We start from the raw sequence: 14,335 nt of genomic DNA on the forward strand, positions 1-14,335 counted from the left end.
AACAAGAGGTACTCTCACTCCTGCAAAAACACGCTATAGAGCAGGTCCCCGTCAATCAACGAAATCTAGGGGTCTACTCTCTATATTTCTTAATACCAAAGAAAGACGAGACCCTCAGACCCATTCTGGACCTCCGACCTCTAAATGCCTACATACATTCAGACCATTTTCACATGGTCACTCTACAACAAGTCCTCCCACTCCTCTGCCAGGGAGACTTTCTCACAACCTTGGATCTGAAAGACGCATACTTTCACATTCCAATACACCCCTCTCACAGGAAATACCTCAGGTTCGTGGTGGACGGGCAACATTACCAATTCACGGTTCTCCCCTTCGGGGTCACCACTGCACCACGAGTGTTTACCAAATGCCTAGCAGTAGTAGCAGCACACCTCAGACGTCCACACATTCACGTCTTCCCTTACTTAGACGACTGGCTGATAAAAGCCACGTCCTACCACCAATGTGTGCAACATACAAACAGCACCATCCAACTGCTCCACCAGCTAGGCTTCACGGTGAACTACCAAAAGTCCCACCTCATACCATCTCACACAAAGCAATATCTCGGGGCCACTATAGACACCTCCAAAGGTATTGCCTATCCAAACTCAGCCAGAATCACAAGCATTCAAGCCTTACGCAAAACATTCCTTCCCCAACACTCTCTTCCAGCAAGAGTGTTCATGAAGCTCATAGGAATGATGGCGTCTTGCATATTTATAGTGCCCCATGCAAGACTCCACATGCGTCCACTTCAAGAGTGCCTAGCACAACAGTGGAACCAGGCCCAGGGTCAGCTGACGGATCTGGTGTTGGTGGACGGCCGCACACATCACTCTCTGCAGTGGTGGAACACCACAAACCTTTCCAAAGGACGGCCGTTCCTGGACCCGGTTCCTCAGGTGATTCTAACAGCGGACGCATCGCTCTCCGGCTGGGGAGCGCACCTCCTACACCTCACAATGCAAGGTCTATGGACGCCACAGCAAAAATCGCTCCACATCAACCATCTGGAGCTCTTGGCGATCTTTCTAGCCCTAAAATCTTTCCAAAAACAAATTTCGGGCAAAGCAGTCCTCATTCGCACAGACAACATGACTGCGATGTATTATATACAAAAACAGGGGGGGACACACTCTCCCCAGCTCTCCCGCTTAGCCCAGAGCATATGGAGATGGGCAATTCCCCAAAACATCTTTCTCCTGGCACAGCACGTTCCAGGAGTACAAAACACCATAGCAGATCTGCTCAGCAGACAAACGCAACAACTACACGAATGGGAACTGCATCCACAAGTTCTTCACCCATTCTTCAAACAGTGGGGGCATCCTCAAATAGACCTCTTCGCCACCCACGAAAACAAAAAATGCCCAAGCTTCGCCGCCAGATACCCACACCCATTGTCCAAGGGCAATGCGATATGGATGAACTGGTCAGGCAGATTTGCATACGCCTTTCCACCTCTCCCACTAATTCCATTAGTGGTCAGGAAGCTACAACAGCACTCCCTCACACTCATTCTGGTAGCTCCAACGTGGGCCAGGCAGCCGTGGTACACCACGCTACTACAACTATCAGTGGTACCACATCAAAAACTGCACCTTTCCCCATGCCTCCTAACCCAGAACCATGGAGAAATCAGGCACCCGGACCCAGCTCAGCTCAACCTGGCGATCTGGCTCCTGAAATCTTAGAATTCGGATACCTTAACCTTCCCCCTGATTGCATGAACATCATCATGGAAGCCAGACGTCCTACCACTAGAGCATGCTATGCCGCAAAGTGGAAAATATTTGTAATTTACTGCCGTAACAATACAATCAACCCCCTAGATGCATCCATACAGCACATCATATGCTATCTGCTCCATCTTCACAGGTGTAACCTGGCATATTCATCCATACGCCTACACCTAGCAGCGATCGCTGCTTATCTACAAAACAGGCAGCATTTATCACTCTTCAGAGTGCCCGCTATTAAAGCCTTCATGGAAGGCCTTAAACGAGTGATTCCTCCTAGGGCACCACCTTCCCCTGTATGGAATCTAAATTTAGTTCTTACACGACTAATGGGTCCGCCCTTCGAACCAATGCACAAATGTGAGCTACAGTTTCTCACCTGGAAAACCGCTTTCCTTGTAGCTATCACTTCCCTTAGAAGGGTTGGTGAAATACAAGCGTTCACCATACAGGAACCCTACATACAAATGCATCACAACAAGGTCATACTTCGCACAAATCCGAAGTTTCTGCCCAAAGTCATTTCCCCCTTCCACCTCAATCAATCAGTGGAATTACCTGTCTTCTTTTCGCAACCCCAATCTGTTGCAGAAAGGGCCTTACACACACTTGATGTAAAAAGGGCGTTACTATACTACATACAAAGAACGCAACCCTTCAGGAAGACTAAACAATTGTTCGTTTCCTTCTCTCCACCACATAAAGGCAACCCCATTTCAAAATCAGGGATAGCTAGGTGGATTGTAAAATGCATACAAATTTGCTATCAAAAGGCAAAGAGAACATTATCTGTTCCCCCTAAAGCCCACTCTACAAGAAAGTTAGGGGCTTCTATGGCTTTTCTAGGGAATATACCCTTAGATGACATCTGCAAGGCAGCCACATGGTCTACACCGCACACCTTCACAAAACACTACTGTGTAGATGTGCATTCCAAGCAGCAAGCTAGGGTGGGCCAGGCTGTACTAAAGACACTTTTTCAAACAGCTGCAACGGATACCGGTGGTCGCCGCTAAGGTTGGGTACTGCTATATAATCTATGCTAAGTGTACAATCTGCAGCTCATATGCCTCGAACGGAATATGCTACTTACCAGTATGCATCTGTTCTTGGCATGTAGAGCTGCAGAGTTGTACACGCCCACCCGCCTCCCCGGCTACCTGTACCCGTTCCAGTACATCTTATTTAGATACAACACATGGGTTTCTCACTGTTATTACTACGCTCCATTTCCCTGTTGGCGAAAAACAATCTGAGGATGGAGCCGAAGCCCATGCGCAGTACAGACCGAAGGAGGAGTCACCAAACTCGTGACTTCCAAAGACTGTCCAAGAAGAAATACAAACTGCAAACATCCGGGCCCAACACCAGATGGCGACCTATGCTAAGTGTACAACTCTGCAGCTCTACATGCCAAGAACAGATGCATACTGGTAAGTAGCATATTCCTTACTGCTAAAGCAGGAGGTAATCTCCCTCCTACAAAAAAGTGCAATAGAACCAGTTCCCCATCACCAACAAAACAAGGGAGTTTACTCCCTCTATTTTCTCATACCAAAAAAGGACGGCTCTCTAAGACCTGTTTTAGACCTCAGACCCCTAAACCTACACATAATCAGACCATTTCCACATGGTCACATTTCAGCAGGGCCTCCCTCTGCTTTCACAGGGCGATTTCTTTGCTACTCTAGACCTCAAGGATGCCTATTTCCACATTCCGATTCTCAGCGCTCACAGAAAATATCTCAGATTCGTAGTGGACGGTCAGCACTATCAATTCAAAGTACTCCCATTCGGAGTAACCACAGCACCAAGAGTATTTACCAAGTGCCTAGGGATGGTGGCAGCACACATAAGTGTGTACAACACACTCGCGCCACTATTCAACAACTTCACGACCTGGGGTTCACAATAAACCACGCCAAGTCCCAGCTGCAACCGTCCCGCATGCAACAATACCTCGGTGCCACAATAGACACCTCAAGGGCGCTGGCCTATCCCAGTCCCACCAGGATAGCAAGCATACAAGCTCTTCTCACCAAATTCCAACCGCAACTCTCACTTCCAGCTCGAGTGTTCATGCAACTCATAGGGATGATGGCCTCTTGCATAGTCATAGTGCCTCATGCAAGACTCCAGATGCGTCCTCTCCAAGAGTGCTTAGCACGCCAATGGAACCAGGCTCCAGGTCAGCTAACAGATCTGGTGTTGGTAGACTGTCGTACCCATCGCTCTCTGCAGTGGTTGAACACCAAGAACCTTTCCAAAGCGCGACTGTTCCTAGAGCCCATTCCTCAAATAGTTATGACAGCGGACGCATCGCTCTCCGGCTGGGGAGCTCACCTACTACATCACCACATGCAGGGCAGGTGGACACCTGAACAAAAGTTACTCCACATCAACCACCTGGAGCTACTAGCCATATTCCTAGCCTTAAAAGCATTCCGCACAGACAACATGACAGCCATGTATTATATACAAAAACAAGGCGGAAACCCTCTCTGCAGCTCTCACCTCGCACAGAGCATATGGAGGTGGGCTATTCCTCAGAAAATGTTTCTCCTAGCCCAACATGTCCCAGGAGTCCAAAACACAATAGCTGATCTGTTCAGCAGTCAAACACAACAAATCCACGAGTGGGAACTTCATCCACAAGTTCTTCAACCGTTTTTACAGATGTGGGGGCAACCACAGATAGACCTCTTCGCCACCCAAGAAAACGCCACATGCCCAAACTTCACCGCCAGATAATCCTCACCCATTGTCCAAAGGCAATGCGATATGGATGAACTGGTCAGACAGATTTGCGTATGCTTTTCCGCCTCTCCCACTCATTCCACTAGTGGTGCATAAACTACAGCAACACTCCTTAACGCTCATCCTAGTTGCTCCAACTTGGGCCAGACAACCATGGTACACCACATTGCTGGAATTCTCCGTAGTTCCGCACCAAAAATTACACCTCTCTCCACGCCTCTTAACCCAGAACACCATGGAGAGATCCAACACCCAGACCCAGCTCAGATCAGCCTAGCGATCTGTCTCCTGAGGTCCTAGAATTTGGTTACCTTAACCTTCCTCCTGACTGTATGAATGTCATTAAAGAAGCTAGACGGCCTACCACTAGAGCATGCTATGCAGCCAAGTGGAAACGATTTGTAATATACTGTCATAACAGCACTCATCTCCTACTACACCTCCAAAGATGCAACTTAGCCTACACGTCTACCAGACTGCATCTTGCTGCCATAGCAGCATATCTACAAAATAGACAACATCTATCACTTTTCAGAGTACCTGCATAAAGACTCAAAAGAATAATTCCCCCCCCCCCCCCGAGTACCACCTTCACCTGTGTGGAATTTAAACATCGTTCTCACACGACTAATGGGGCCTCCATTTGAACCTCTACATTAATGTGAGCTACAATTCTTTACATGGAAAACTGCTTTCTTAGTAGCCATTACTTCTCTACGAAGAGTTAGCGAACTACAAGCACTAACCATTCAGGAACCCTTGCTGCAGATGCATCATAATAAGGTTGTTCTCCAAACTAATCCTAAATTCCCCCCTAAAGTCATTTCTCCCCTCCACCTCAATCTGTGGAGCTGCCTGTATTCTTCATGCAGCCACAAACAGTTGCAGAAAGAGCGCTTCACACTTTAGATGTCAAAAGAGCACTGCTGTACTACATAGAGAGAACACAACCTTTTCGTAAGACCAAACAACTATTCGTGTCTTTCTCAAAACCACACATGGGCAACCCCATATCAAAATCTGGGATAGCTAAGTGGATTGTCAAATGCATACAGATTTACCACAAAGCAAATCGTACATTATCTGTTCCTCCTAAAGCCCACTCTACACGAAAGATAGGGGCTTCAATGGCATTTTTGGGGAACATTCCGTTAGATTATATCTGCAGAGCAGCTACATGGTCTACACCGCACACATTCACAAAACACTATTGTGTCGATGTGCAAACTAAACAAGCTAGTGTGGGGATACTGCTATACGATCTATGCATAGTGTGTAATCTGCAGCTCATATGCCTCGATCGGAATATGCTACTTACCAGTATGCATCTGTTCTTGGCATGAAGAGCTGCAGATCTACACACGCCCACCCGCCTCCCCGGCCGGCTACCTTCATCTGTTCCAGTATTATCTTATTTAGATACAGCATACATGGGCATCTTTCCTGTTTCTTACAAAGCTCCATCATTTCCCTGCTGGCGAAAAACAATCTGAGGATGGAGCCGATGCCCATGCGTACTATAATCCAAAGGAGGACTCGCATACCTTGTGACTTTCCAAGACAAAACAAAGTGCAAACATCCGGGCCCAACACCAGATGGGGATCTATGCATAGTGTTTAGATCTGCAGCTCTACATGCCAAGAACAGATGCATACTGGTAAGTAGCATATTCCTTTACCAGATTTCATTAGCACCACACTGTTAGTCCCCTGTAATCCTCCCATCATGAACTTCATTGATTCTATTTTTCAGTTTGCGGTCTGAAGAATGATTGGAAGGAATACCAGGACTACCTCAATGCTGTCGAAATTAATAGCCTCCAATTACTTAGCAAGATTTAAAATTACAGGCTGGTTTTGTGAGCCTTAGCTTAAATCCCACTCTTATCACGATGCAGCTCTGATGTTGAATACCTTTAAATTTATTTTTTGCCGTGTGCCTCGGTGTACATAAAGATAAGTAGAAAGGGCAAATCATTTGCAGGCATGGAGAGAAGAGATCCAAATATTTTGCCATTGCTAAGGGAACCTTTTAGAATGGAATAAGGTCCGATGTGAGGATTGGAAGTTGAGGGAAAGAGATACCACTGTGGGAGGGGATATTTGTTTGTTGAGATTTTCTACAGACCTCTGAATGACACCCTGTGAAGGGTGTCCCTTATTCAAATCCAGATTCCAAGTGTCTTAATCAGAGGTGCACATTTGTGCAGTTGCAACAATTTATATATGAAAGACACCATAATATGTTTCATGCTTTTGATACTGGTTTAATTATCCCTACCTCAGCAGAAGAGAAACTTTTCCAGCAAGCGAGGTGCTCAGATAAAACGGCCAGGGACCTCCATGGAGACTCCAGTAATCCAGCCTGTTCCACCAGTCCAGCATGTGGTCCACCCACCTCACAGCGAGGACTTTCCCAACATCGCCAAACGCAGGAGGGGCAACAGTCCTGAACAGGTGAGGAACATTGTTCCCTTACACCACCAAATTATTTTATTTGTGGTGTGTGGCATGGGATCTGTATTGGAGCAGGAGGGATCTTTGTAGATTTCTGAGGTTCAAGTGAAAGTTTGTGGGGTTTACTGTGAGGACAGCCATAATTATGCCTAGCTCACCGAAGATGTGTTGTACTTCGTCGTTTTACGGGCATGGTGAAGCAATAGCAGTCGCTGATTTATATGATAAATACATAAAGGAATTCATTGGTTAAGACTTCGAAACGATACCAGGTTTCAAAAGGAGGTGCTGCAGTGTTTTTTTTCTCCTCGTTACTGTTTTGCGTACTGTCTTGAGGTTTAATGCATATCAAGTGGTTATATTAGCTTTTCGTTTCAAGAGGTGCTGTGGAATTTTACATGGGTTAAAAGCAGTTAGTGCTTCATGTGTCTTATAGGCAAAGGAAAGCTTCATTATTGCACTCCTAATCACACACGTGCAATGGGTTTCACATGAGGTAGCACATTTGGTCGGTGATATCAGTTAAGAGGCTTGTCTTCTTTAAACATCTATATTTGCTACTGCCTCTCGTTTCTAACACCTAGCCAACCCCATTTGTCTTGCAGCTTTCTCTTTAGTACATCAACATTTCATGTAGTTCGTCAGTGTAACAAAAACACTCTTAAGAGAAATAGATTAATTTTACTAGATGCATTTGTTTTTAGGCCGAGCGTTCAGACTGCGCGCATGCAGTGTTGCTTGGTGACATATTGTGTCAAGAAAAATAAATCTAAAAAGGGGCTTTTAGCCCCCCATTTTGTACCCTTCGTTGGCATCTTTATCACGCTTCTTTGCTGCCTTTTAATTCTGCAGCGCACGACATCACTTCCTGTTCTTAGTGTGGAGCATGGACCAAGTGCAGATTGATTAAACTTAATTAGTGTCCGTCAAATGCTTGCGCTGTAATTGAGGTACTAGTGCTTCTTTTTTGGCCATTTTAATGAGTCTGACCAAGACCCAATCCAAAGGTATTAAAGCATGCTCACTAATTACATCACTTAAATTCACGTTAATTGCTGTAGACACGGGACATTAAGTAATTTGCCAGAATCTCAGGATGTTGAGCCACCCCTACAGTTATACCCATTAGAGCCATTTTATATCTATCTCATGCTGACTCTCTCTCCCAGACCTCAGATTTTTGCCCCAGCTTTTTCTTTTGCTCTGGTTTTCAGCTATTTAATTTGAGTAATTCATGTAGCCTGGGGTCACGGTCTGCAAAATGTTGAACCACGACAACATCTTGTGTTGAGAGGAAGAAAGCACACGATAAAGCTACATCACAGGGAATTTACCAGTCTGACAAAACAAACTCTCGGCATGCACCGAACAGGTTATGGTTATATGAAAAGGTATTGTTTAGAGGTTTTCATCTGAGTTTCTCATTTAATGCCAGCTCGAACTACCGCAAATTTCAAATATAAGAATATTCCTGATTTACCTAGCTGTGCACCGTCACATAACTAGCCACATGCTAATCACGTGAGGCTTAAATGAAACTAAGTGTTCGAGGCATATGAGCTGCAGATTGTACACTTAGCATAGATCGCCATCTGGTGTTGGGCCCGGATGTTTGCAGTTTGTTTTTGTTCTTTGGACAGTCTTTGGAAGTCACGAGTTCGGTGACTCCTCCTTCGGTCCGTACTGCGCATGGGCTTCGGCTCCATCCTCAGATTGTTTTTTTCCGCCATCGGGCTCGGATGTGATACTTCGTGCTCCGGCTTCGAACTTCTACGGTTCCAGCCTCGACGGAAAATCCTCGTTTCTTCGAGTTTCTTCATCATCATCTTCATCTCTCGAAGCGGCACTTTTCTCCATCCCGTACATCGGCACCGGCCTTCGGGCCCTCCTCGACTCCGGTCCCGGCCGATGGAAAGGACTCCGTTCAAAAAGTGCCCAAAATGTGGGTCTAAATTTCCCCACACCGACCTCCATCAGGTGTGTAACCTTTGCCTCTCTCCAGAACACGAGGCCAGAGACTGCCCCGCCTGTAAGTCTTTTCGATCAAAGAAGACCATCCGGGATCGAAGAGCTCGACGCACCATGGCGCACTCATCGTCCGCAGCTCCACCGGACATCTTCGGAGACGGCGCCGAAGCTTCGGGGCAACTACACACCGAGCAGGAGGACGACGTCAGCGCTTCCGAGGCCGACGACTCCGACGTGGAGGACATCACACTGGCGCAGCGGGTCGTGAGTACTGTACCCCCTCCCACCCCCGCGCCCAAAACCAAAGAGACTCAGGTTACACCCTCGCCTGCAGGCCTGGGTAAAACCAAGCACAAAGCTTCTATCACCCCACCTTCGGGCCTGGTGTCGAAGCCTCAAAAGTCTCACGGCAGCTCGGGCTCGAGCCAGCCGACGCCTGGTGCCGAAAAACAGCATCCGGCATCGAAGAAAGTAATATCCAGCTCGACCCCGAAGCCACCGGTGCCGAAGCCTGGACTCTCGGTGCCGACCAAACACAAATCCGTCGGCACCGACGCTCCGGCGCCGAAAACTCCTTCGACGCCGAAAAAACCGGAGACCTCAAAAAAGCATGGCGCACAGAAACCATCGAAGCCCTCGGTTCCGAAATCATCGGCGCCAGCGGACGATTCGACGCCACTGGCTCTGTTTACACCAGACCCTTTGCAAAAGACTCCATCTAAAGATCCAAAGACTGGGCTATTGACTTTAGTTGTCAAGAAAAGACGCCTTGACACTCTGGCTCCTCCTCCACCACCCAATCGGAAGGACTCTGCCACTTCTCCCCTCAGAGTGCCCTCCCCACTACCTCCTCCTCTGCCTCCTCCACCTCCTCCACCCCCTCCCAGGTCTCCGCCACCCTTACCTTATCACTCCCCGACCCCGTCCCCAGATCCGGACTTCGGGGACCCACATTATGACCCAGCGGACGCCCCAATGGACCCCACTCCACTGGGGACCCCAGACCCATGGGAAGACTACCACAACCCTGACATACCTGATATGCCTCAGGACGACCTATACCCATCCAGGCCGTCTCCTCCGGAGGACTCCTTAGGGTTTCATCACTTAGTGCAGAGAGCAGCACACTACCATGGGGTGGACATGCACAGCGAACCAGTGGAAGACGACTTCCTTCTGGACACATTTGACATTCAGGACAAATCCACGTCTATTTTGCCCATGCTTAAGGGTGTCACCAAGCATGCTGCAGAGGTGTTCAAAGACCCTGTCAGGGCCAGGGTACTAAACCCTAGAATAGAGAAAAAGTACAAGGCGGCACCCACAGACCCTGCATACATTAAGGGCCCTGCTCCCTTAGATTCCCTAGTTGTCTCCACAGCTAGAAAGCGGGCTAACTCCCAGTCCTCAGGAGAAGCCCCACCGCCAGACAAGGAATCGAAACTTCTAGACGCGTCTGGCAAACGCACCGCCTCCCAAGCTGCAAACATGTGGCGCATTGCAAATACACAAGCGCTACTTGCGCGCTATGACAGAGCACACTATGACGAACTTGAGGCTCTTATGCAGCACCTTCCCGAAAAACACAAGCGCAAGGCTCATGACCTGATACAGGAGGGTAAACTAATTACAAACACCTCCATTAAGTGTGCCCTCGATGCAGCCGACACTGCTTCTAGAGCCATAAATACCAGTGTCCTGCTTCGTCGCCATGCCTGGCTCAGGATCTCAGGGTTCAAGCCTGAAGTCCAGGCGTCTATACTCAATCACCCTTTTGACCAACAAACTCTCTTTGGGCCAAAGGTAGACGAAGCGTTGGAAAAGATGAAAAAGGACACAGACACAGCAAAGTCTATGGGGGCACTCCAAACACAAGCCTCTAAACGTTCCTTTCGACGCTCATCCTTTCGTGGCACAGGCAGAGGCTTCTCCACCGACAGCGCCTCTACCTCCTACAAGTCCCCTCCTCAAAATACCTTTTCAAAGGGCAACCAAAGGGGTGGTTACAGAGGCAACAACAATAAGGGCAGGGGCAAAACTAACACCACCTGTTCTGCTACCCCACCCGCACAATGACTTCCCTCCGCTCCCCCCAGACCATCCCACTCCGGTCGGGGGCAGGCTACAAAACTTTATCCACGCATGGGAGTCCATAACATCGGACAAATGGGTGACCCAAATCATTCGGTCAGGGTACTGTCTCGAGCTAACATCTACCCCACCCAATATCCCACCAAGGCACCGTCCAATGTCTCAAAAACATTCCACACTGCTCAAACAGGAGGTACTCTCCCTCCTTCAAAAACACGCTATAGAGCAGGTCCCCGTCAATCAGCAAAATCTAGGGGTCTACTCCCTATATTTCTTAATACCAAAGAAAGACGGGACCCTCAGGCCCATTCTGGACCTCAGGCCCCTAAACGCCTACATACATTCAGACCATTTCCACATGGTCACCCTACAACAAGTCCTCCCGCTCCTCTGTCAGGGAGACTTTCTCACTACCTTGGATCTGAAAGACGCATACTTTCACATTCCAATACACCCCTCTCACAGGAAGTACCTCAGGTTCGTGGTGGACGGGCAGCATTACCAATTCACGGTTCTCCCCTTCGGGGTTACCACCGCACCACGGGTGTTAACCAAATGCCTAGCGGTAGTGGCAGCACACCTCAGACGTCAACACATTCACGTCTTCCCTTACTTAGACGACTGGCTGATAAAAGCCGCGTCCTACCACCAATGTGTGCAACATACAAACAGCACCATCCAACTGCTCCACCAGCTAGGCTTCACGGTGAACTACCAAAAGTCCCACCTCATACCATCGCACACAAAGCAATATCTCGGGGCCACTATAGACACCTCCAAGGGTATTGCCTATCCAAACTCGGCCAGAATCACAAGCATTCAAGCCTTACGCAAAACATTCCTCCCTCAACACTCTTCCAGCAAGAGTGTTTATGAAGCTCATAGGAATGATGGCGTCTTGCATTTTCATAGTGCCCCATGCAAGACTCCACATGCGTCCACTTCAAGAGTGCCTAGCACAACAGTGGAACCAGGCCCAGGGTCAGCTGACGGATCTGGTGTTGGTGGACGGCCGCACACATCACTCTCTGCAGTGGTGGAACACCACAAACCTTTCCAAAGGGCGGCCGTTCCTGGACCCGGTTCCTCAGGTGATTCTAACAGCGGACGCATCGCTCTCCGGCTGGGGAGCGCACCTCCTACACCTCACAATGCAAGGTCTATGGACGCCACAGCAAAAATCGCTCCACATCAACCATCTGGAGCTCTTGGCGATCTTTCTAGCCCTAAAATCCTTCCAAAAACAGATTTCGGGCAAAGCAGTCCTCATTCGCACAGACAACATGACTGCAATGTATTATATCCAAAAACAGGGGGGGACACACTCTCCCCAGCTCTCCCGCTTAGCCCAGAGCATATGGAGATGGGCAATTCCCCAAAACATCTTTCTCCTGGCACAGCACGTTCCAGGCGTACAAAACACCATGGCAGATCTGCTCAGCAGACAAACGCAACAACTACACGAATGGGAACTGCATCCACAAGTTCTTCACCCATTCTTCCAACAGTGGGGGCATCCTCAGATAGACCTCTTCGCCACCCACGAAAACAAAAAATGCCCAAGCTTCGCCGCCAGATACCCACACCCATTGTCCAAGGGCAATGCGATATGGATGAACTGGTCAGGCAGATTTGCATACGCCTTTCCACCTCTCCCACTAATTCCATTAGTGGTAAGGAAACTACAACAACACTCCCTCACACTCATTCTAGTAGCTCCGACGTGGGCCAGGCAGCCGTGGTACACCACACTACTACAACTATCAGTGGTACCACATCAAAAGCTGCACCTATCCCCATGCCTCCTAACTCAGAACCATGGAGAAATCAGGCACCCGGACCCAACTCAGCTCAACCTTGCGATCTGGCTCCTGAAATCCTAGAATTTGGATACCTTAACCTTCCCCCTGATTGCATGAACATCATCATGGAAGCCAGACGTCCTACCACTAGAGCATGCTATGCCGCAAAGTGGAAAAGATTTGTAATTTACTGCCGTAACAATACAATCAACCCTTTAGATGCATCCATATAGCACATCATATGCTATCTGCTCCATCTTCACAGGTGTAACCTGGCATATTCATCCATACGCCTACACCTAGCAGCGATCGCTGCTTATCTACAAAACAGACAGCATTTATCACTCTTCAGAGTGCCCGCTATTAAAGCCTTTATTGAAGGCCTTAACCGAGTAATTCCTCCCAGGGCACCACCTTCCCCTGTATGGAATCTAAATTTAGTTCTTACACGGCTAATGGGTCCGCCCTTCGAACCAATGCATAAATGTGAGCTACAGTTTCTCACCTGGAAAACAGCTTTTCTCGTAGCTATCACTTCCCTTAGAAGGGTTGGTGAAATACAAGCGTTCACTATACAGGAACCCTTCCTACAAATACATCACAGCAAGGTCATACTTCGCACAAATCCGAAGTTTCTGCCCAAGGTCATTTCCCCCTTCCATCTCAATCAATCGGTGGAATTACCTGTCTTCTTCTCGCAACCTCAATCTGTCGCAGAGAGGGCCTTACACACACTCGATGTTAAAAGGGCTTTGCTGTACTACATACAAAGAACGCGACCCTTCAGGAAGACTAAACAATTGTTCGTTTCCTTCTCTCCACCACATAAAGGCAACCCCATCTCTAAATCAGGGATAGCTAGGTGGATTGTAAAGTGCATACAAATTTGCTATCAAAAGGCAAAAAGAACATTATCTGTTCCGCCTAAAGCCCACTCTGCAAGAAAGTTAGGGGCTTCTATGGCTTTTCTAGGGAATATACCCTTAGATGACATCTGCAAAGCAGCCACATGGTCAACACCGCACACCTTCACAAAACATTACTCTGTAGATGTGCATTCCAAGCAGCAAGCTAGGGTGGGCCAAGCTGTACTAAAGACACTTTTTCAAACCACTGCAACGGATACCGGTGGTCGCCGCTAAGGTTGGGTACTGCTATATAATCTATGCTAAGTGTACAATCTGCAGCTCATATGCCTCGAACGGAATATGCTACTTACCAGTATGCATCTGTTCTTGGCATGTAGAGCTGCAGAGTTGTACACGCCCACCCGCCTCCCTGGCTACCTGTATCCGTTCCAGTACATCTTATTTAGATACAACACACATGGGTTTCTCACTGTTATTACCACGCTCCATCATTTCCCTGTTGGCGAAAAACAATCTGAGGATGGAGCCGAAGCCCATGCGCAGTACGGACCGAAGGAGGAGTCACCGAACTCGTGACTTCCAAAGAACAAAAACAAACTGCAAATATCCGGGCCCAACACCAGATGGCGATCTATGCTAAGTGTAC

The 14,335-nt window shown here is 48.1% G+C and overlaps 1 protein-coding gene across 5 annotated transcripts in view; it reads left to right on the plus strand.

The window, feature by feature from the left end:
* The window catches only part of KDM6B (lysine demethylase 6B), a 950,060-nt gene that overhangs the window by 726,621 nt on the left and 209,104 nt on the right, over positions 1-14,335 (plus strand). For 3 of the 5 annotated variants that reach the window (XM_085639043.1, XM_085639042.1, XM_085639044.1), the window contains one exon: positions 6,789-6,959. In XM_085639043.1, the coding sequence (XP_085495169.1) occupies positions 6,789-6,959 (171 nt within the window). The remainder of the gene's footprint in view (positions 1-6,788; positions 6,960-14,335) is intronic. The other 2 variants (XM_085639045.1, XM_085639046.1) reach the window with 1 other exon arrangement.

The sequence above is a fragment of the Triturus cristatus genome, chromosome 12 (assembly GCF_964204655.1).
Source record: "Triturus cristatus chromosome 12, aTriCri1.1, whole genome shotgun sequence".
Lineage (NCBI taxonomy): Eukaryota > Metazoa > Chordata > Amphibia > Caudata > Salamandridae > Triturus > Triturus cristatus.